Here is a 24,493-nt window from a genome sequence, read left to right on the forward strand (position 1 = left end):
TACTAATATATGCTCATGTTTTAACAATTCTTTTTTTCCATAATGGTAGTGTCAAACCCAGGAAACATTTTAAGTGTTATGAGTTACTGTTTATTTCCTCATCCTGGTAAGTTTATGCTCTCCAAGTCAAAACATACAGTGTCACAATTCTGACCATTTCTGTAGAAATCACTTAGATGAACTTATTTTTTGTTTTCAGTCCCGAAGTCAGGTTTCTTCATTGCATAAAGTACCTTCAAAAATGAGTAAAAATACCAGGAATAATTTAACAGCAAAAGAACCCATATTGTTTTCACTACCAAGCAGTATCAAACAGATACTCACTTTTAATGCAGTAATTTATTATATGACACTCATGCAGTTCTAACATGTTGGTGTCTTACTATTTTGTTTGTTAAACAACTCATACTATCTCATATTATCACTAAAATGTGATGTGAATACGGTTCCTCATAATAATAAGTAGTAAAGATGAAACACTAGAAAAACACCCAATTAGTGATAGATACTCTTGGTAGATAGCTGTAATTTACTGAAGAAATGTCATTAGAGAGCTTTATGTGTGCCTAGTAACTTCCAGACAGCTGAGATAGGTTTCCATATAATGTTTTTAGTGATGTCCTTTTCACAGCCAATAATTTTTGACTTCCAAAACTCTAAATTAGGCAGCAATTGACAAAGCAAAATCCAGAACATGGCTGAGGCCACTGAAGTGAGTTTGGCTTTCTCTGAGTATGTGCATCCCTACCTCCTTCTCCACAGAATAGGCTCTCTAAGCCTTTTCTTTAAGCCACTTCCTACTATACTTTTAAAATGCACTGCTGCCATCTGAGTAGAAGTGCTCACTGTAGTGATTTTGTTTGAGTTAGAAGACCATGGACCTCCAGTTCCTGGGAGATTTGCTCATCAGGTGTCTGCTCCATTCCTGAGTTCTTTCTACAGATTTCTTGAGAGTTGCAAGTAGTGAGATAATTGTTTTCAATCTCCAGAGTTTAATGAGTTTCTACTGAATGAAATGCACACATTTGCACTAACAAAGTTTTGCTGATCTGAAAAAAAAAAAAAAATAGGTAGTCACTCTGTAAGTATCTCTGCATATGCACCAGCATTAATTATGTATTTCTGACAGACTGTGTTCTGTCAAAACTGACATCTGGGCTTGATCCCCAGGCAGTAACTTGAGGATAAAGCTAGTCCTATACTGCTGCCTATAGTTTTCTGAAATACCAAGAATTTGAAACCCTACAAAGATGAACCGACTCTTCTGCTCAGTGAATGAAATGACCTTTGGCCGGCATAGGTTGGGAAAGCTTTATAATTTAAGAGCCAAGCTACCACAAGGGACTGCATATGCTTGTAAAAGCAAGAAGCTGTTGCTACTTTCAGATCTTGGATGTTTCGTAAGCTCTGGCAAGTAGCCAGGCATAAGGCATTTGCCCTCTCTTTCAAATTGCAGAAGGGAAGATTGATGCAAATCAATAGTCTTGCTCTTTCCTACAAACTGCTGCAAAGCTGCAAATAAAAGGAGGTGTATTTTTATAAAATAAGTATAATCAACTTTCAGTAGGCACAGAATTGTCATGCCTCTGCATTGCTGTGGCAATCAAAAGGCCTGCTCAGACACTCTGTGAACAGAAAGGCCCAGTCCCCTTTTCAAAGACCACAATATCCTACCAAGGAGTTAAATGTGATAATTCTGCCAAATAGAAAGGTTGAGAATTGTCACCTTGAAAAACAGACAAATTTTGGTCATGGGTAGAGATGCTAACAGGCTAGAAGGTGAAGTAAAAAGAAAAAATGGAAAAGAATTTGGACTTTAAGTGTGGAGAAGAGAGGGAAAGGCAAAAGGCAGAAAGATAAGCTGGAACAGGAATTAGTGTTGTAAACTGTCTGAAGAAAGCACCTGAACAGCCATAAGGAGAAAATGTCTCCAACATCTTCGTTAGGGTGGTTTTAAACAAGCTATTTCTCAAGCTGCTTTGTAGATATAGGCTAGGTCTTGCATGGTCTTAAAACTTCTGGGCAAACAGGGATTCCAGGTATTTGAGACAACTCCTTTCTTTACCATGTCTCTTTTGACTCACCAAGCTTATTTTAACTGAGAGGACTTTTCTTATATTTAAAAATCCACAACATTTCTTTCTAACTGTAGCCCATCCCTGCTTTGTTCCTGAAAGCAGAATTGGTTATTATTGTCATTCTTGTTTTAAGCAGCTCTGCAGTGGTGGCAGTTTTTTCACATGCATTTACAATCTTTGTACTGTAATGTAAGTCAATTTTGGAAGTAGATAATTTTCATTTGATTGCCCTCCTTAAGTAATTGCTTGAGTATCTCTCTCTTATGATGGAGATGATTGTAATGAAATCCTTGCTTTGATACCCTCAAGATGCCCCTTGATATCTGGCCATCAACATCTGCTGCTTGTCTACTTGCTTTTGCAGCTTTTTGCCTTCCTCTTGTCCCAGACTTTTTTTGAGTTGTCTCCTTTTCTTGCTGCTAAATTTATTTTTCACCAGTAGCTGCTTGGGGCTCAGCAGCTCAGCCATTCAGTGTCTGAGCACAGCTCTTGATTTGTGCATATGTATCTCTATAGGCCATTAGTGGCTTAATATCATAGAGAGAGTGCACACTGGGAGCCTGGGGCCTCAATCAATTTGCGTCTCTCTTTAATACTTTGCAGCCTGCTTGTGAGCATGAAGAGATTCATTCGTAAATAGTGACCCAGTACAGATAAACAGGACCCAGAATGACTCTCTTCTGTTTCCTTCCTCCAAAGCCAGAAGCTGATGCAGTGATCTAAATCAGGAAAGCTTTGCCCTCAGCTAATTCCCACTTGTTACCAGTCCAGGTGGATCCTGGCTGTGCAGATGAAAGGTGGTTTTCCTGCAGGTCTGGATTAGTTCTTGCAGACAGATGAGCACCAGAAATTGTTTGTTTGTCTGTGGTAACTTGTTCTTCTCAGCTCTGTGTCGAAACTCTATTCTAATAAAGTGTCTGGAAAAAGAAAAAAGAGGAAAACCCATGTGCCACCCTGCATGGATTCCTGGCCTGCTCACTCCTGCTTCTACCAATACAAGTGGGGGGATGAAAGGATTGAATGCAGCCCTGCTGAAAAAGACCTGGGGGTACTGGTGGATGGCAGCTGGACATGAGCAAGCACTGTGCCCTCACAGCCCAGAGAACCAACCATATTCTGCATTGCATCCAAAGCAGTGTGGCCAGCAGGGTGAGGGAGGGATCTGCCCCTCTGCTCTGTGCTCTGATACCTCACCTGGAGCACTGCGTCCAGATGGGGAGTGCTCAGTGCAGGAGAGACACGGAGCTGTTGGAGCCCATCCAGAGGAGGACCACAGAAATGATCCCAGGGATGAAACACCATCCCGGAGACTTTCAAGATGAGGATGGATCAGGCCCTGGGCAACCTGATTTAGCTGTGCACGTCCCTGTTCATTGCAGGGGAGTTGGACTAGATGTCATTTAAAGGTCTCCTCCAACTCTTAAGGATTCTGATTCCATGATTCTGTGAACTGAGTTTCATGGTGCCCAAGACAGCATGGGTTTGTTCTGTGGTCTCTCTGGGAGAGTTCAGCATAAGGTAGAGATACTCACTTTTAATGCAGAAATACATTGTAGAGAAACATTACTTACCATAAACCAAGCAGCTGCTTAACTGCAATTATACAGCCACCATTGTTTCTCCCCATTCTTATCCTATTTCTCTTCTTTCAGTATTGTTTCTGGATTTTGCCAGGCTTCTGATCTCTCTGCTCCTGGTTAAGATGACTATGACTCTGAAGAAATAGAGTTTAGGCGCTCTACCTGTTCCTCCTTTCTGTTGCCTGGCCTTGTTATTAAAGCTTTAGCTTCATTTTAAGGCAACCCCATGGCTGCTCTTAAACCACAACTCTGTACTGCTTCATCCTGTGCTTCAGAAGACCCATCTCTTCCCAAGCAGATGCCATTTGCTTCCCAAAGGGCTGCAAATTCTGATGACCATAGTAACCTTCCCATAACAGTCACTAATGACAGAGTATGTTTTTACCCCACTCCTTGAGGTAGAAAAAATATTTCACTGATGATTTTCTTTGTTTCTACAAAACTCTCATCCCTTTACTGAAGAGACTGGGATAAATCAGGTGAGGATTCATGAAGAAGGCACAGAGGGAGTAGCCTTAAACTCCCCAGTCTCCCACTGCAGCCTTCTGGATTGGTATAGTTGCTCATGGTCTCATTTGCATCTAGTCCTGGAAGTGCCCAGCCTTTGGGATGCCTGCGCAGCCTGCTCTTTTGCAGCAGGCATATCAGAGGCCCATCATATTAGCTCAAAATTGCATCAGGCCGCACATCTGCCATGCTTCAGTGTTTCATGACATAGACACAAAAAAACTCCTCTCTGCTCATTAGATCAAACACTTTCTACAGCTGTTCAAAATCAAAAGGAAACCTCTGATTTTTGTATTCTGAGTCAGTAAACAGTATTGAAACGCCAATTGGCAGAAGATCCAAAGATTCAAAATCTTAATTCCCACAGTGTTAAAACAGATTAGATTATTATTGTGTTTTGCACATCTGTCAGTCGCTTCAGTCATGTTATGTTAGAAAACAGTTGGTTACAACTAATACTAAATAGAATGCTAAATATTGTATGAAGTGCTGCTGGCCTTTAAGGTGCCTATAATTATTGGTGGAGTAGAAAACTGTAGATAATGAAATAATTTTTAATGATATCTTCATAAATAAACAATTTGTAAACTTGTTTGCTTTCTCACCATCTGGGAGCATTCTGTTATCCATCTGCTTCATGTAATTATCAATAAAAGGGATATAATTAACAAGAATAACTGATCCACAACGAAGAACAAAAATGTCACACATCTGTCAAATTACTGTTTCTGCCCTTTCATTAGTATTCATGCTATTGGAGTTAGTATATATATATTTGTGTCATGGTCATATTCAAGATGTCAGGTTACACTGCATGGTCCAAAACTGTTTTTCCTGCTATAGCTCATAAAAAGAAGGCTGAACAATTAAAGTTTAGTGTAAGTCCATGCAATGTTGTATTTGCTAAATAAGAAAAACTCTGTCTCAAGCAATTTTGTACTTCTGAAGTCATGCTACAGGTGCATTAGAGGAAATGTCTGAGTTGGGGCAAGAGGAAGTGAGCAAATAAGGGATGGGCAAAAACCCGGAGTGAGATGCTAAACTCAGTGTCGCATTGGCTGAGTTAGTCTACTTTACACTTGTTCAAGGGTTGAGCATTGCCAGGATGGCCAGGCAGTTGTCCAGGAAATGACAGAGGGGAATATTGCTTGGTTCTTCCTCCTACCAGAGAAGTAGTACTTCTGAACATACCTTCACTCCAAAGTTATTCAGTCATAAAAGTTGAATAACGAAGAGTAGCTAAGAAAAGCCATTGGTGCTATTTTACTTCAGACCTGTCTGCTCTGCCCCAAAGGGTATTCTGACTTTGTTGAAAATCTGTAGTAATAGGAGGTTTCATTCTGGCTCAGCTTATTGGATTGGATTGAAGTGAGGCAATGGAATATTCAGAAAGTAGCTAAAACATGGAAGGTATTTGGTGTTCCATTTTCTGTTTTGTTTTCTGACTGTAGAGGATGATTGTCACAAAAAAAGCATACAACACAATGGGCAAGAGAATTCCCTGCTCTTTAAATATAAAGACTGATATATCAAAGTAAAAACAGAAGCATTCCTACGTGTTGCAATTTGTATATGAACACATTGGTATTATAAACAAAGGCTTGGCATGTAGTTTTCATTTAACCAGGAAAGTATTATTAATTTTTAAAGAAGTAACTGTTGCTTAAGATGCTATTGTGCCTGAGTAATGAATTTTTAATGCTTTTGTAGTATGTGCATGGATTAAAATCCATTATTTATTGTACCTCCACTTGCTCGGCGAAGGTGATGATTTTATAGCACCAGTAGTCATGCAAACACAGTCATTCTGAACTGATGGCTGATAATAAATTTCCTTACTGTAAATGTCAGTGGGTTTTGTGTGTTGCTGCCATTACATCTTGTTTGGAAGGCTGAATATTACACAATTATGGGAGGGACCAGATGGCATCATTAACAGGAATGCGCTGAATGTTTACCACTTATGTGCATGTGTGAAATTAAAAGTAAGATGACCTATCTTTATTTTGAAAGCATGATGTCAGTGCCGTACAGGTGTTAATGACATTTGCAGCAAACTGAAACAGTCGTTTCTGCTTAAAAACACGTCAGACTTGTTTTAAGGCATTTTCAAAGCGTTTCTAAAGAAAGGCCTTGGAAGTGGTATGATTTCAGCTTGCGAGGAGAGAGTGGATGCTTTTTCCAAAGAAAAGCAGTGCTGGTTATTAAAGTGAAGTAGTGACGGCAGCTGCAGTCACCAAAATGACTACTACAGCAGGCTGAGCTCAATCTGCCTTTGCACCCTCATTCATTAGTAGTTGTTTGAATTTTTTTTGGTATGAAGTCTGATGATTATCTGTCTCTTACATTTCATATTTAAGGTTCTTAATTTTATACATTTTACATTCTTCAATGAATTCAGTAATTTAGGAAAGTTGTCCCTTTGCTGTTATGAGCATATATGTGGAATAGGTGCAACGGACAGAGATGCTTCTTCCTTCTTCCATTACATGTTCCTGTTCTGAAATGGGTACCGGGCAAGTTGTGGTGTGCTGTGGTGCCATTCTCTAGTGGCATCTGTTATTTGTGGATGTAGTGTTAACTTTTCTCAAGAGAAGTCCCCAGAAGGAAACCTTTCCAAGCCAGCCAGTGTAGGTTGAATTTTCCATCACAAGAGATCTGTAGAAATAAGCATGAGAAGTTAAGGAAAAATTTTTTATGTTAATGATGAGACCTTGGCTCTAGTGAAGGAACGTATTGCTCCATAACCATTCACCTTTAGTGCCAGTTTGAACAAATGAGTGTTTTCCCATTCATTTTGAATAACTTCAGTTTGGACTCTTAGACCCCAGCTTCTCTTGTGGTAAGTAATGAACTGGCTTTAATTTCAAATGACTACATTTGCAATCTAGTTGATTCACTGGTGATGAATTGGATGCATTGATGAAATTGATGGATGCATTGATGAAATTGATGAATTGGAGCAGTAGAGTTTCAGAATTGATGAATTGGAGCAGTAGAGTTTCAGAAATCATGCCACTAAGAGCAGGGTTTGAAGAACTGAAGCTTCAGTCTTCTCTGTGCAAGAGGAAAGAGCACCATGGCTCTGCTTTTAGGACAGAGCAGTGCTTGGGTTCCAAGCCTCAGGGTCCTGCATGTGGGACCAGGACTTGGAAGGAGCCTTCTGCTTCTGCCCTCTGGAAATACAAAGTAAAGTGTGTGCATGGAAGTGGAAGATGGTGTGACTGGCTCTGAAGGTTAGGTTGGCTATTCAACTAGTGTTCCAGTGTCTTAGAAGGTGAGATTTACCAAAATGAATTGAGTCATGCAGTTAACACTTTTCAACTTCTAAATTATTTGGCCCGTTTTTATTTCACATGATCTGATTAGCATTTTATGGCAGTCTTAGGCTATTAAAGAAAATCTTCACGATTCAGCATCTGTCTGCTTTAAAGGAACACAATCCAGGGGCTTCTGGGTGCTCAGCTTCCAAGGCCATTTGAATTTTGTTGGTACAGTCACTACAAACCTAAAGAACTTGCTTGGCTTGCCTGCAGTTTTGCCTGGGGCAGCTGGTACACTAAATTATTCAAATAGAGAAACTATGGCTATTCTTGCTGAGAAGGCAAGGAAGCTGTTACTGGTTACGGGTGAATTGTGTTCTCTGGGGGAAGGCATGTCATTGCAGGGAGCTGGCATTATTTATATGGCTGACATGCGGAGGAACAGAACTGCTCAGTGAGAATGCCAGGAAGCATGAAGGCCACAGGGAAAACACAAGGGAGAGCTTGGTTCCTCGAGCCTGCAGCCCCTGCTTCTTTCCAGTGCCACAGAGCGTGGCACAAAGACGCACACTAGGAAGCTGCTGATCCCTGCTGCAGCTGCCAGCGCAGTGCGAGTGCCAGAGAGGTACCCAGCAGAACGCTGTCTGTGCCAGCTTCCCTGGAGCACCTCTGCCCCTGCAAAGCAGATCCATCTCCACGCGGATGGGCATGGGTAGGCAAGGGCTCAGTGCCAGCCCCGGCCTCCTCAGCAGGGCCAGGCTGCAACCACTCACTCATAGCAGCCTGGCACCATGGCCCGCCTACAGGATGCTCCCCGGGAGCAGTTTGGCATAGGATGGGGCCACCTGAGCCACCACTTTCAGCAGCACTGTCGGTTAGAAGCGCTGTCTGTTGGGCTGCTGGCAGCACGTGGAGCCTTTATGGATGCTGGGTTTGTGTGCGAGATGGAGGCATCTTCTAGTCAGATGACTGAGGGATTATCAATAGCATTATCTAATAGACTTTGGGATCAGCTAACAGCACTGGTGAGCAATGTGCACAGCTTTGTCTGCCCAGTATCCATTCTAGTTGCTATTTCCAGAGTAATTCCAAGTGCTAGGATTTTTCACTCTGTGTGTTGTTTCTGTTGTATCTCCTTGGTGCCCTTTATCCAGTGTCTGGCTACATTTCTCTGTGATACAAGCTTGGAGCTTACTGGGGGCAGTTCTTTGCAATGACTTCAAAGAGCAGGACTTTCAGCAGAGCATCAGCAGAGTCTGGACGCTTATTGGCAGCTCCTGTTTTTTGTTGCATCTTCAGGCACAGCTAGAGCTCTCCTTGAAGGAAATCAGTGCAGTTTCTTGATGTCATGTGAAATAGACCTGTCTATGTAAATTAGGAGTACAGAGCTGAAAGCCACCCAGTCTGAACACTCTTATATTTTCACATTGATGCTGAGAGTCCAGATAGATAATACCTGGAAGTTATTTCAGGCTGAAGTCCCTAGATGTTGCTCTTTTGGCTTTCTTTTGCTGCTTTTTGGAGTTTGATAGGAAATCCCTGCTTTTGCAACTCTAGGAACTGTCAGGAATGTACAGTTTGTGGTTTATCCAGAAGCTGAAGATCATCATTTTCTCAAATACAAAACTAGGTGAATAATAATACTGGCTTGATTAATAAAGGCCTTTGAGATCTATGGATGAAAAATGTTATGGAGAAGCTTAAGTATTTTTACTTTCAGAAACCATTTTATAGAGCCAAGCTACTCTAAAGAAGGATGCTTTGACAAAGAATTAAAGTTATTTAGGCTGCCTTTTTTGTGATGGTGGTGTTTTGTCTTTTTTTTTCCTATGAACCAAATGGAGCTTGAAATTAAAACAGGTCTGTTAGTTCACTTTCTTGTTTGCCTACCTCTATTGCTAATCTCGGCACTAGCCTAGGAACAGATCTGCTGATTGTTTTCACTCCTGATGATGATTTTTAAAGTAGCAGAGCCCAAATTATGTAGATCCTCTATGGCATTAGCTATCATTCAGATTTCTCTGAGCAAGTGCTCAGTTAAAAGCATTGCAGGAATGTGTGCAATCACAGAAAACAGGGCTGGGAAGGTGCTGCTGGGTGGAAGTCCCCCTGTTACTTCCAGAAGTAGTAAAGAATCTGCCAACGTGCCAATTACACAGGTGAATCAGTTCCATGTTCATCTACTATTACTCTGAACTCCAAGTTCAGCCCCTCTGAATTCAGTGGCACTTCCATATACTTTACATTTAGCAAACACTCGATTGGCGTTGGCTGAAAAAGGCTCAGGCACACAGCATGTGATTAAATCAAGTCCAAGCCTGGAGCAGGTTGCCCTAGGAAGTTGTGGGTGCCCCATCCCTGCAGGCATTCAAGGCCAGGCTGGATGCAGCTCTGGGCAGCCTGGGCTGGTGGTTGGTGACCCTGTAGGGGGTTGAAACTGGAAGATTATTGTGGCCCTTTTCAACCCAGTCCATTCTATGATGATTCTATGAAACCTTGGCTTTATGGAGTCTTTGCATGACCAGCTACAGGGATGACTGTAACTGCTCTCCTTGACACACTTTGAATGCTTTACTGGGTTGCATTTACCAATACCCAATTCAGAACATCCCACTGCTTCTTTCTCTCAAAGCTAAAATCCTCATTTTTCATTTTGGGATTTATAGTTTTTCTTCCAGTTTTCATCATTTCTGTTTAAACAAATATAGACTTTGATACAAAACCAGGCCTATTTTAGAAACAATTGGAGTAAATACATTTAGATATAAAGAGTCCTATAGATCCAGGGCCCGTTGCTTAAAAACAGATCTAACAGGAGCTAGAAAACACTCTGTGTTGCTGTTTGTCCTACCAATGTTTGTTGTGATTAAATGCACAATTAATACATTCCCAGGCAGTATGTGAACAAAGTGGGTGGATCTGGGCATGCCCAATGGATCTGTGATATTCCCTCATCTGCGTTGAAAGTGAAAAGGAAAATGTGCATTCAAATGTGCTTGCTAAAACCAAACTGTTATTTCATTTTTTCCCCAGCTGGTTACTTAGTATAGAAGGGTGCATTAAATTGTAATGCTGTGCATATTGTGCTATGAAATGATGAGTGAGACTTGATTTATGTGTGGGATTTGTGTTGCCAGTGGAGCATCCTGAGAAATATTGAAGTATTTTTAATAGAGGTGAAGTCTGAGGCCTTCAAGTGAATGGCAGTAGCTGTCCACGTCAACAAATATCCCCCATGGTTTAATCAAGAGAAGCTGTCTCTGTCAGCAGCTGGAATGGAAGCTGTAGGTGGGCCCTCTGCCCTCCCAGGTGGAAGCAATGTGACAGGTGGTGCGGTGGCAAAGGCTAGTAGATAGGAGAAGAGAACAGGGGAAAAGAAATTAAAAAACCCTCATTTCGATAATCAACGAAAGGGTTTTTCACTGAGCTACGTATACCTATTCTAACAATGGCAATGGTTGTTTGGTGGTTTTTTTTTGCCTTACATTAGTTAATGATTGCAGTTCTATTTAATAAATTGGATAGAAAATAAACAAGTTACAGTTTGCTATTGACCTATCAATTATGATGTCTGATTACTCCTCTGGGGAGCATATGTAGTCATTTGTCCTGACGTTTTGTTAAAATAAGGTGGTATTATGGGACCAATCCACCTAATTCCTTACTCCCTGGGGCCATTTAGTGTACTTAGCTGCTAGAAAGGTGATTTCTGAAGCATGACAGCTGTTGGTGTTGGGGCCATTGTGTGGTGTACAAAAACAGTTTATATTCTGCTCATATGCTGCCTTTGTACCATTGGTACAGAAGCCATTTCATAAATTAGATACAACTCTTCCCTAGAAAATGGTATTACTGCTTTATATTTCTTTGCTGGAGTACATTAAAAAGCAAAAAATAAAAGCACTGCAGTGGAAGGAGATGTTTGAACTTGGCATTGCTGTAAGGACTATTGAGTTTATCCTATTAGCGACTGACGCTCCTGTCTAGTTATTTTGGTTGATTAGAGGCATTAGAAGAAGATTCTCTTCGTGTTCTTATTACCATCTTATTAGTTTTGTTAAAAGCCACGTTTTAGCAAAAAACATCACTAATAATTGTTCCTCCAGAAGGCACTGCTTGCTTTTAGAGATTTGCTATGCTGCATAGAGCAGGAAAAGCCTTTCATCGCTCCGGCCTGCAGAATTCCCAGAGCCAAGAGTCTGAATACATAAACTCAGCAGGGCCTTAAGCTCAGTACCACAGCACATACTTATGGCGCTGTGAGATCCCTGTGTTAAATACTGCAGGTAGGGCTTACCCAGTTAGTGTGCTGTGAAAGCAGGAGTACAAGCTCTATGTTAAGCAGCACTTTTAGGTGGTGGGCTGACTGTAATAGTTTTCATCTTCCCATTTCCTAAAATCTTTCCCATTCACATAAATATTCAGTGAGAGAGAGAAGTTTCTTCCAGTTTCTGAAATGTTTCATTTGCAATCATACTCTTCTTACTGGCAGATCTTGCTGTAAGAGGTGTTTTAGCAGGTTAAGAATTACTGGTGTTGGATTGGATGGTTCCACTCGTTTACAGAAATCTGAAGATGTCTATTTATTGACAGTCTGGGCAGCACCACAGCTGCTCCTGGTGAGGGCTCCTTGGTGGTTGTGGGGCTGTGGGCACAGAACTGAGCCTCACACATTTGCCTTCTCCTTTAAGCAGCCACCATAGGTTGGTATATTTTTGAAGAAATCTTCTGGAATTTTCTCAGTGGCATCCAGCCCGAGATGAATCTCGCTTACCACTGGATGTCATCCTTGCACTGTGTAGAATTACAGCCAGAAGAACATTTATCTGGCTGTAAAAAAAAAAGAAGTTGCATGACCAATAAACACATTCATTTGCCACATTTAAAGTTGTTTGCTATGTGGTGATGACAGCGTGCAAGTAATTGACCCCTAATCCTTCCTTAAAGTGTGGGAAAGTGCTCTCATGTGGTACACAGCTTTGGTAGTGGGACTGTTGAAATCCCAGCTGGAGGTCTCCATCATTGATGACATTGTTTGGGGCTCTCAATATGTCAAGTTTCTCTTGAGAAGGTCAACTTTGTTAGTGAAGCTCTAAAATGAAATACTTGTTCTTCATCTGTTGCACTCCATCAGCTCATATATGGAGAATGTTTTCTCCATAACGGTATAGGATGAGTTTGAAGGACTTGACTTTATTAACATTCTCTCTCCTATTAGTGTCTGTCCTGTAGTGTCTTTTTCAAGAGAAGCGAGAACATTAAGCTCTGCTAACTATTTTGTGAATTATTAAGCATGCATATATTTCACCATTTTGGTATCCTTTGTCTTCATGTTAACTTGTGTGCATGGAAAAATCATAAAGTTAGTCGTGTCAGTGACCTGTAATAAGTTTTGCATGAACGCAAGGTAATGCATTGCTGATAGTGTGATGTTTCTTAGCAGCCCTTTCCAGTTATTTTTCATGTGTATTTATGTCACCTTGAACTTCATTTATTCACTCATTCAATTAATTAATATATCTGTTTATTTCAGCCAAAGTATTCTTTGAACCACATAAATCGGAAGCTGATCATGGTATCTAAAGTGTCTGTCAACAGTAGAATTGTGGTGGTTGGTGCATCGGATGTTGGAATCTCATTTCTGGAAACACTTGTTTTTTGGTAAGGTTTTTACTTGATTTTTTTTTACTGAGAAAATACATTACCTTTATTTGAAGGCATTTGCTTCCTCCATGTAAAAATCATCTCAGACTCTTTCTTTAGTGTAAGAGATAATAAAAAAAAAGGCATGTTTTCAGTCCATACACAAGTATTAAGCATTAAAATGTTTTAATGAGTGTCTAATTTGCAGATGTAGGAAGACTCCTAAAAGGCTCTGGTTTTCAAAAGTGCTGTCAAGGTTCCTTGTAGATCCTCAAAATGAAGGCCAGGAGAAAATGAGAATTCCAATATACACAGAATCACAGAATCACAGAATTATCAAGGTTGAAAAAGACCTAGAAGATCATCTAGTCCAACCATTACCAATACTTCCCAGCTAGATCATATTCCTCAACACAACATCCAAACGTTTCTTGAACACTCCCATGGTCAGTGACTCCACCACCTCCCTGGGCAGTGCATTCCAATGCCTGACCACCCTTTCCAAGAAGTAATACTTCCTAATGTCCAGCCTGAGTCTCCCCTGGCGCAGCTTAAAACCATTCCTTCTAGTTCTATCACCGATTACACAAGAGAAGAGGCCAACCCCCAGCTCACTACAACCTCCCTTCAGGAAGTTATAGAGAGCTATAAGGTCTCCCCTGAGCCTCCTCTTCTCCAGGCTCTTGTCTTTGACCATTGTTCCTACATATAAGGACAATAGTCAGAGTCAGGAGGTAGGTAAATATGTAGGTAAACATTAAGTCCATAGCCCTTTGTATGGTCTGCAAAGCACTACTGATCTTTAAAGCTAGTTTTGCCTATTAGAATCACAGATCACTGTCTGAATTCCTCCATTCTTCTGCCTCTTTGTGGCACTGTTTCCAGGGCTGTGCAGAAACACGTAAGCTTCTGGAGTTGTCATTTCTCTGTGCTGCCTTTAGGAGAAAAGAGAAGCAGCATCCTTCTGCTTCTGATATTAATTATTAATATACGGGAATGCTTAGGAACCACAGCATTGCTGTTTCTGGCTCCTTTGCCATTTTTATTGTAGAGTGAGTGTGGGAAGGGGGCTAGGAGAGGCCTCTCCAGCAGTCACAAACCTACCCAGTGACCCACCAAGAGGATAGGCTGAATGCCAACATTACAGAACTTCTTAGCAGTAAAACTGTCAATTAAATTGTTCTGTGTACCTCGAGTTATCCCAACTGGAGTAAATAAACTGTATAAACTGGTTTTGAAGGGGAATAAAAGTATGCAGCTGCTTTATACCTTCCATTCTCTAACCAGAGATAAACTGGTGAGTAACATCTGTTCCATAGTTAGGAAGGAGAAACCCTCTCTGCTATCTCACCACTTACCCCTCTGTCTGGGGCTCTCAGAAGGTTGGTCTGCATGTGCAAGAATGCAGTTCTTACTCAATTGCTCAAATTCCTCTTGAGAAGGTCAACGTCATTAGAGTAGCTCTAAAATGGAATAATTGTCCTTCATCTGTTGCACTCTGTCAACTCGTATATGGAGAATGTTTCCTCCATAATGATATAGGATGAGTGTAGAGGACTTGGCTTTATTAACATTCTCTCTCCTATTAGTGTCTGTCCTGTAGTGTCTTTTCCAAGAGAAGCTAGAACATTAAGCTAGACTCAAATACATAGTAGAAATGTCTGAAAGTATTTCAAAGCATGTGAACCAACCAAACCTGTCCCCCTTAGCCAGAAGCTCTCTTCCTGTAGTGAACAGGACACACAGGTAGAATGAGTGCTGTGGGGGAATCCTCCCCACCTCTGATACACCTCAGCCAGAAGTTTTATTTGAGCTGTGTTCTAAGTAAGAGTTTGTGCAGAACATGTCCTTCTTGTACACCAGAGAGCACTCATCTTCTGCACTGCGCAACCGGAGTGCTCCCGCTTATGAGAAATTGAGTATTACTCTGAGAAGGCAAAAAGCAGGCAGCGCTTAGTCAAAGCATCGCAGGATTTGTATTAACATACGTATAAGTTTAAGAAATATTTTTTAACTTTCTCAGCAGCAGCAGTTAAAGAAAATCTCCTGATAGATGCGAAGACCTTTTAATACAATTCAGTTTGATTTACTCATAATTTTCTAATACTCTTTGCAAAGGTTACATGCACTAAAAATAGTTAGATTGAATCAATTTGTAAGCCCCTAATCCTTAAAAAGAGGAAGTGGTTTTCTCCTCATTATTCTTCATACTTAATTATTTTACATTATCAGTCACCATGGAAACGCACAAATGTAATTCACTTACCTACCTAACAATTATTAGGACTAGATTTTACAAGTGTTTTCAACCTGTTTGGGACTGAATAAATATAGATTTTTCAATGGACAGAGAAATAACAATAAGAACTGTCTTCTCCCTGGAGCTGTGCAGGCAGCTGCCCTGGTCCCATTGTTCTGTGCCAGCAGCACCGTAGCTCATGGCCAGTCTGCCTGTGGGCACCAGGCTGCTCTAGCAGGGCAGAGAAAGAACTTTATAAACCCAGCTGTAGTGAAGCAGAGTGTGCTGTGAACTGCTGTTTTACCAAACGCTGCTGCAGTCCCTCTGGCTCCTTAGTTTGCATTGAGAGTTTGTTGAACTAGATCCTTGCAGTGGTCATAGAATCATTAAGACTGGAAAAGACCACTGAGACCATCAAGGTTAGAGTGCTGGCATGGCCAAATCAGTGTGGTTGTTTCAAAAGGCAGAGCAAAAATGCTGCCAGTGAGTGTACGGAATAACCATCTACTAGGGGAGGATTCTTTCTAGTGCTTGGGGTACCCTGAGCCCTGGAGAATTGCCTCCGTTGTGCTTAATATAATGCTAGGTCAGTGAAGGTGAGCTCATTAGTCATGTGTCACCATTCAAATAAATATCTCCTGCTGATTCCTTTTTTCATGAGTGTAATCGCATTCAGACATGCTATAAGCTACAGTGCTGCTTTTCTTTAGGATGCATTTGGCAGAATTTTATATTCTAGGGATGGCCAAGTGCAGGAGGAACACCAGGCAGTTCCGCAGCCCTGAGTTTGCCCATCTCATGCACGGCTGGCTGCCAGGAAGTGCAGGTGGCCATGAGCTCGGGCTGCACCTCTGCTGCAGCTGGCGGGCACATGAGGATCTGCAGCACACCGGGCAGCGGATCTGAGGCGCTAGGAGGAGGGCAGCACGTTGCATCATAAATTGCTGCAGTAATTAACTTCCCCGCAGGAGCGTGGCAAGCAGGCAAGGAATTGTAATTCCCACAATTCCTGCATGAGGCTCCTCCTGGGCAGTGCAATTATATACTTCCCCTTGAACAAAGCCAGGACTTAGGTCACTCTTCAGCACTAAGACAAAGCTCGCACAGATTGCTGCACCATCCAACCATTTGTGAAAGCAGTGTAAATGCAGAGTGCTGGCCAGTCCTAAAAGCAAAGCAGCAACTGAAGGAATATTCCCATTGTGAGAAAGCAGTTCAGCCCAGCAGCACAGAGTCTCTGTTTGCTTCTATTGTTCCCTGCCCTCCAAACTGTTGTTGCTGCCTCTCCTTTGTTGTGGATGTGGAGAGAAAGGCAGTTGAGCCCTGGAGTGAATCCAAAGGAGGGCTAGGCTGAAAACGCAAGGCTTTCTTCTTTTTAGTTTCCCTTGAGTGACTTGAGCTTTAAAAAAAACTATATATTTATAGCAAGAATATTTTTAATGAGACATTGAAGTAAAAACGTGGCCTTTGCTCAAGTTTGCCATGCTGAGTCAGTAGTGCTGACATTTTACCATGAATAATGACCCTTAAAGGGAGTCTGATTTAAGATTGATGGAAGTTTTTACAGTTACATTTTTGTTGTTCCCATGCAGATCAGCTGTACGTATCCTTAACTTATAAGTGAGAAAGCTGTCTCGAATGTTCAGCTTGCAAATATTAAATGAAAATTGCATTTGAAAATGATTTAGAACTGTAAAGTCTGTTTCTGTGAATACAGAATGCCAGTACCTGAGCGTGTAAGAATGGGAAGTGGGTTCCAGTCAGGATTCTGAGAAGACCAGTTCTTGGAGGTGAGCTTCAGCAGGACAAATAGCAAATACAGTGAAATAGCTGATGTCAAACACTGCCAACAGCCTGAATCTGAAGTACCAAGCTGAACAGATCTCAGTTAAACCACACATTGCATACATGTTGGTTCTGAGCTATGTCGGCTACAGCACAACATTTTAATCTTTCCCTACTCCCGAGTACTGAGACACTTTAAAAAGTTCCAAAAACAGCATTTGTAGCTAATTCTGGTGCAGGATTCCCAGAGCAGCGTGCTAACTAGTGCTCTCTGGCAGCAGGTGATTGAAGTTGGGCTGCAAGGACGCCAAAATCTTGCTCGCAGAACTATCTTGTCATTGGCTCCGGTGCAGTGAACCAATTAGCTTTTTATCCACCTCTTTGCATATAGCTGTGGAAAGCGTTATTGTCTTGTGATTATAGGGAAAACCCTTTTTAATCCGTGATTTTGAAAACCTTCTTAATCCAACCTCTGGTGTAAACAATGGCTTACTCTCCAAGGACATCGCAAATATACATAATGTATTACACAAAACAGCAATAAACGAATGGCAGCTCAGACCACAGGACTTTGTATGAAAATGTGAAGCATTTCTCTTTCAATCTGGATGCATTAAAAGTGGTCATCGCCTTAGAAAGCGAATGTGTTACGGCATGTTTTGTCAAAGCCCTGAGTTTTTCTCTTTGAGCAAAGTTAGAACCTAAAGCAGTCGATCCGCGGGGTTTATCTCAGATTAGCATGGAGATGGTTTTTAAAGCACAGTTCCTGACAGAACAGCTACAACTGCCGTTATCTGGCAGCGCAGTATTATACAATATCCTGCACATCTGTCCTGCTTGGCAATAGTTAGCATAATGCTTGCTGTTTAATTAGGCTTTTTATCTTTGCATTTGTCTGAGAACATCTGAAGCCTTCCATGTTGCCTGTCACTAATTAGTTGACTAATTAAATAGTTAGTGCTTACTTGCTGATCACAGAGCTAACATGGAATGAATGGTTTAGTGATCTTCATTGTTTCATACTATCTATCTTTGCCACATGAATTGATATACATGGGCTTCCTTTTGACTGCTGTTTTTTCATACCAAGGCAAACACTGAACAGTGTTGCAGTCGACCATGTGTTCGGTGTCACTGGCCCCACATCCTTCAGATGTTGCTGCCTTTCATCATCTCTGGTGAATAGAGATCAAGTTGGGGCAGAGATGAATCCAATGGGTCATATCTTGCCTTGTTGGGCAGGCAGCATCACAGCGAGCGGTCGGTGACTGATACAAAAACTAGTGGAGAGGATATGGGTCCGTTTCATAACATCTATTTGACATGCTTCTGCCAAGCAGTAGTGCTTGAATAGGATCGATATTTCATTATTTTGCATTTTATATTCTTGTTTTAGAGACAATATTTGCAGATTTCATTTTGTTAAGGTTCCTATGTGAATATTCATAACTTCACTTTGTATATTAAAACTGATCTTGGGAATGGTGGGTTTCTGATAAAAGGGATGCTTCAAAAATTGCTGTGAGCCAGAAGAATTTTCATGCAGTTCTATTTACTGGGCCCTGCCTGGTGACTGAGTGTGACGTGAGTGGCTGTGTCACCAGCTCTGTGTAGAGCCCGGTAACCTGACTACCTGGAGCAGCTCTGGCAGCCCTCTCATCAGTGCACTCAAAGCAAATAAAGAAGCCTTGCAAGTGCAAACACCGCATTTACATTTCTCAGCTATTTGCTGTTGATGGAGATGAGGTACTTTCTGTTCTGCTCGTATTATTTTTCATGGTTTTCAAGTTTGTTTCCCAGGGTTGTTGCAGAGGTTGAACTACCCAAACCTTCATGTTGGCTGTTAGGAACAATTCCTTCTGCCACAGAGCGGTGATGCAGTGGCACAGCTGCACAGGAGTGGTGGGGTCACCGTCCATGGAGGTGTCCCAGAGCTGTGGGGATGTGGCACTGAGGGACGTGGGCAGTGGGCACAGTGGGGTGGGCTGGGGTTGGGATATGTTCTTATCCAACCTTAATGATTCTGTAGAACTGGTGGGGGACTGGTTACATTAGATGGAGCTCTGCAGAGCTGTAGCTTGTTCACTTCCATTCCCCAAGCACTGCGCTGTTTCTGTGTGAATTGTAGCACATCTCACTGTGCTGTTTGTTTTCCTGGGAGCTGGTAACATATCTACATTAACTGAACACAGTTTTGGATTGATGTGTGCTGCAGGGCACGGGTCATTTGGGAAGGACCTGCTGGAGAAGCATCATGCCGTGCTGCTAGAGATGGGCAATCCACAGCTGTGTCTCTCTGAGCTGGTTTTGCTGGGGCTGCCATCTCAGAGAGGCAGCTGTGCTCACCAGGCTGCCAGGAGGCCTGGAGGTGCTGCAGGGCCCCAGGTCCACAGTTGCTACATGCAGATGTTGGAGACCAGGAAATTTGTGTCCCAATCCTTCCCACGCTGCCAGCTTTCTGTCAACTAGATGCGGTGCTTTTTGTGTTTCTTCTTGCTGCCAAGAGAAGAAACATTGGTGCAGATTTCAAGCCCATCAAATTCAAAGAGCATCACTCTTTTGAAATACTTGTGCATGCTTTTTCAACTACATAGGTCGCTCCAAAAGTAATGCCTTGTATTTATTTCCATGAAAGCTATGGCGAGATACAAAGAGCACAATAACAACAAATGATAGAACAAATTCTCAGCTACAAAATGCCACTTTGCAACATAGTCGCCACCATTAAAATGGGAGGCATTACTTTTAGAGCAGCTTTTGTAGGTGAAGGCAGCATTGCCAAATCTGCACATAGCGATATCATTGAGTTAAATTTTTAATCACCTTGGCAATGGAGAAACATGGGAGATAAGTACAAGCTACGCAATTAAAAACAATTTCATTTTTACTTTAATTATCGTCCAGTAATATTAAAAATGTTCTATTAATGAGTTGGAATTCATACAGGAATAGAAGAACAGCAGCACCTTAGACCTACCATAGTTTTGCATCCCATTTTGTGGTATTTTTGTGGACAAAAGTGTTGATATTTCTCCTGGATATATTTAAATAACTAGAGATTGTAAGTACCAGCGCCATCAGTGGATATCCATCATCTTCTGTCTAGAAAGATAATTGCCTTGTTATATGCTTTGAACAGGATGAAATGCTGAAACATTTGAGGAATGAAAATTGAATTTTTATTTAGGTAATTCTCCAGCAGATGTAATGGTTCATAGTGCTTGTATTCGGCCAAATTCAAAACCAGCGTGAAATGGGGATTATGGTGCTAATCATGTAAACTTTATAGCTGAGGTAGTTCCTGTATAGGTATATGCACGTGTCTGATTCAGGTTTGCATCTTATATGGGACGATAAAAGAGCTCTTCAGATTCTTCTGTTCTGCCATATAACAATTCATAGTATTGGGGCTTTGCCATCTTTTATTTAATAAACAACATCATGGTAACACATGTTTTTTTTGTGTGAAAGATATAGTTTTCTAGAGGGCTTCATTTAGCTTGTACTTGCTGTAGAAACGCAATTTGTGCAGTAAATATATTAGTAATCAAGTGCCCACCACTCAGTGTTGAATGTTACGTGTTTTAATTGGCATGCATATTCCAAGCCTGGTGTACTCTTTGCAAGTGCTGGTAAGATGCTGTCAGTGAGAGAAGTGGTTAAAGGATGGAGCAGAGCTCAGCAGTAAAATTGCAAGGGTCAGTCTGGGTTGAGAAGCAAAGGACAGAAAAGAATTAGTCTAACAAAAGGAAAAAGACTCAACTGAATTACAGTTGAGAGCCACAGTCGCTAGAGAAGATTGGTGCAAAAGAGAATAGGAAAAGCTGAGCTGACGCAGGTGAGGAAAGCAAAAACACTGCTGGAGAGGTGAGAGGTGGTTAGGAAGATAAAAGCAGGGACAGGAAAAGGGTGGCTGGGTTGCTTTGGTATTTGAGTTACGGTATGGATGGGAGTTTGAAAGAAGAAAGTGGAAAAAGGCACGTTTGGTAACATTCAGGGAGAAATCAAGAGGATTTAGAGATACCTAAAAATGAGGAATTAATCAAAGAAGTGAAATGCAGCAGAGTTGGGTGTGTTTTTAACCGTATTGTCTAGGAAGAAGGCCAGCACAGAGAGACCTGATGAGAAAAAGCAGCCAGCTGGGGAGGGAGAAGTGCTTATGGTGTCACTGAAGAACGGTGCTCATGGGTCAAAGGAAAAACAGTCCTGTTCTGGGAAGGAAAAGTTGGGGATTTTCCTACTGAAGCAATCAACTGACTTATCTTTCCCCCTGTTCAAAAGAGTTGATTACGTTTAATGTGAGCTAATGGCAGTGGGATCCACTGCTTTATTTTTACCAGTGCTCTTCTTGGCATGTCTGCCACTGGTACTGGAGGAAGACAAGCACAGCTTATGGGGAAACAAAAAACGTGGACAGCCACTTTCTGGACTGTTGCATTGAAAGGTGTCCCAACAAGGACCCTTCTTTCATTCAGCAAATTCATTCACAATCTTAACACTTTTTCCTAGGGCTGATCCAAAGGAGAACTGGCTTATCTTTGTTTACTTGTAATTAAAGAGGGATAACTTCTAGATGGACATCTGTTGGGCAGCAGTTAAGCTAAAACCACCTTCTGAGGTTTGTAATTGGTTCTTGAAAACAGAGGCTTTTGGTGGATGTTGCTGCAAACACTAACCCCTTTCTGCTTCTGTTACTGACCTTCTCACTAAAAGCTGAACAACCACGAAGTGTGGTATCAGCTACAGAGCCTTCATAATGGTAGGATGGCATCATGTAGCACCCACCATAAAGGGAAACTCCTCTGCCATGTTATTTTCATGTATCTTCCTCGTTGATTTTGTGCTGATTCTTGCTTGTCTGAGTTAAATGTAGGTGCCTAAAGAGTGAGAGTAGAAATGGAGAGACTGCTTTAGTTCTGCCTGAGAAAGCAGTGTGGAAACACATAAGGTACTGCCAATACCTGCCTTCTAGAGTGAGACACTTAGCTGGGCGCTGTGAGTTTCTGAGCCCTGAATATGAAGTATTGCCTTCGGGTTTTAGCATCACCTCCAATTCGGGGTTTCCTCCTTTCCCTTAAAATTCGAATGGCTCATTTCTGGTTGCAGAGCAAAACTTCTCTGATTCAAAGTTCTGCTCATGCAAGAATTTCTCAACATAATGATTCGTAGTTCTGAAAACAGATGATTGTTTGTTATTTTTAGAGTCGTTTACGGGTGCACTATGGAGTTCTCTGCTGCAGGAAAGTTGAGGTCGTAGCATAATTATGACTGATTATTTGTGATAATGAGGAGGTTAATGAAAACAGTTAATTACACAATTTGTTCAGGCAGTTTTTAACCACTTAAACCTTTGCTGTTGCACCACACGCTCAAAATAAAAGAAAACCCAGCAGGCAAAAAGTTGGAGAAAAACTAGGCAGGAATATTGGAACCCGTTTGCAAATGCTAGCAGATACATATAGAAATGATACATGTATAAATTTAGTATAAAACTTGCTGTTTGTTTCTCTCTTTGGTTGTGCTCACAATCAATTGGCAGTGCAATTTTATTTCAAGGACCAGGGTGTTTAGACTTGCTTTTGTAGCCGTCCTCTAGAACAGTGCAATGAAACTCAATACCTTTTACTTATTTCCCTAGATACTCTAATCCCTCCCTGCTTTACCAGTATCTTTGAGCTGTTCTTCCCTTTGTATCCACAGCAACATGAATCCCTGCTGGAACTGCTTACTTCGAAAATGCAGGTGCAGTTGTTTAATGTTGCATTGGCTCAGGCTCTGCTCTTGAAAACTTTTTCACCAAATGGGAACATGTGCTTTTACCATACTTCATATCAATATCTAAGTTAGAGGCGTATAAGACATTTTTCTTTATAGGCATTACCCATTTCATAGGTCCTATGTTGCTTTCATATTGTTAAGAGCTTTTAGGCAGCAGTAGGGTACTGACAGCCATCATAAGTAAACCATCCTTCTGTTGGCCTAGAAATAATAGTGCTATGTGGAGAAAAGTGGTGGTTGATGTGGAGTGTGATAAGGTGCCCAACAGACACTGACAAAATGCTCAGCACTGTTACATCCCCTCTCTGTGCCAGTAATAACCATGGCTAAGCACCTACAGCTTGCCTGTGTTTTTCAGGCTCACATTTATATGCTTGTATACCAGTTTAAAATCCTAATATATCCTGATAGCTTTAATCCAGTTTTCCTTGTGTCTTGATTTTCTTTCAGTATAAATGAGGAATCAAAGATATTACTCATCACAGTATTCTAAAGAGTTGCTAATCAACATTTTGATGCCTACAGGATTTAGTTCTACTTTCCCATTCATTAATTTTTGGGGCATATGGGAATGCTGTGGGAGCAGCACGATAGCAGTAAATAGTAAATTATACAGAGTGAAAGCTCAAAATTAAAGCCTCACCCTTGATGGGGAAGAACTGACCTAACACCATATGACTGTGGAAATAATGGATGACTGCATATGGAATAGATAAAAGCAGAGCTTCTGGAGAAGAAAATAGTATGTGATCAGATCAATAAAGTGCATCATAGTGCAGTCATGCAAAAGAGGTACGTTATTGTTGCCAGGAACCTTTTATTCTACCATTTTTCTGATGCTTGCTTGCAACGTTTTCATCCCAAATACTGTTAACATAATTTAATGTTATTGTAGCAGGAGGATTTGGAGACCTATTGGCAAGAGGGCATGCAGTATATAGAGAAACAGTTTCAACTCTGAGCTGGAAAGAACCTTCAGTGACTGAAGAATGTGTGGGATGCTTGTGCACTGTTGTGGCCCTTTTGCTCATGATTGCATGTAAACTAAATACCAAGCAGTCACAGTATTTCAGTGTGTACAGTGTACTGCAATTGCTAGCATTTGCAACCAACCAGAAGTGTTCCATGAGTGCACATGGCATGCTGCACACCTTAAATTCAGCTCAATGTAAACTTCTGTTTACATTAAGACCACTTTGTATCACACAGCCAACATAAGGTGGCCATAAATGAAGAGTAAATTCTATTTACACCCTCCTGTGCAGAGTGACCTTAATTTAAACGAGAATCAGGCCCATAATCTGTATAAATATATGCACTCTGTTACATTAAGGTTATTTATTACATTGCACTTGTCCTGAGTATGCATGGAGATTTACCATAGATAATCCATAATCCAGAATTAAACTATTAATATGCATTTTGAGAGTGGCAGCCATAACCTCAAAATTCCTTGGTTTAAGTATGACCTTTAACTTTGTTTGAGTATATTTTTTAAGTGTATGAATAACAAATTAACACCGGTTGATAAAAAACATTCTGATTCCTTTGTACCATTTGCATCAATCCATACTTAACTTACACAAAGCCTTGAAGATTAGAAGGCTTAATCACTCATAA

General features: G+C 41.2%; 1 protein-coding gene across 7 annotated transcripts in view; it reads left to right on the forward strand.

The window, feature by feature from the left end:
• The window catches only part of CFAP61 (cilia and flagella associated protein 61), a 94,059-nt gene that overhangs the window by 31,963 nt on the left and 37,603 nt on the right, over nt 1-24,493 (forward strand). For all 7 annotated transcript variants that reach the window (XM_032443826.1, XM_032443823.1, XM_015856624.2 and 4 more), the window contains one exon: nt 12,962-13,089. In XM_032443826.1, coding sequence (XP_032299717.1) covers nt 12,962-13,089 — 128 coding nt within the window. The remainder of the gene's footprint in view (nt 1-12,961; nt 13,090-24,493) is intronic.

This window comes from Coturnix japonica, chromosome 3 (genome assembly GCF_001577835.2).
Source record: "Coturnix japonica isolate 7356 chromosome 3, Coturnix japonica 2.1, whole genome shotgun sequence".
Lineage (NCBI taxonomy): Eukaryota > Metazoa > Chordata > Aves > Galliformes > Phasianidae > Coturnix > Coturnix japonica.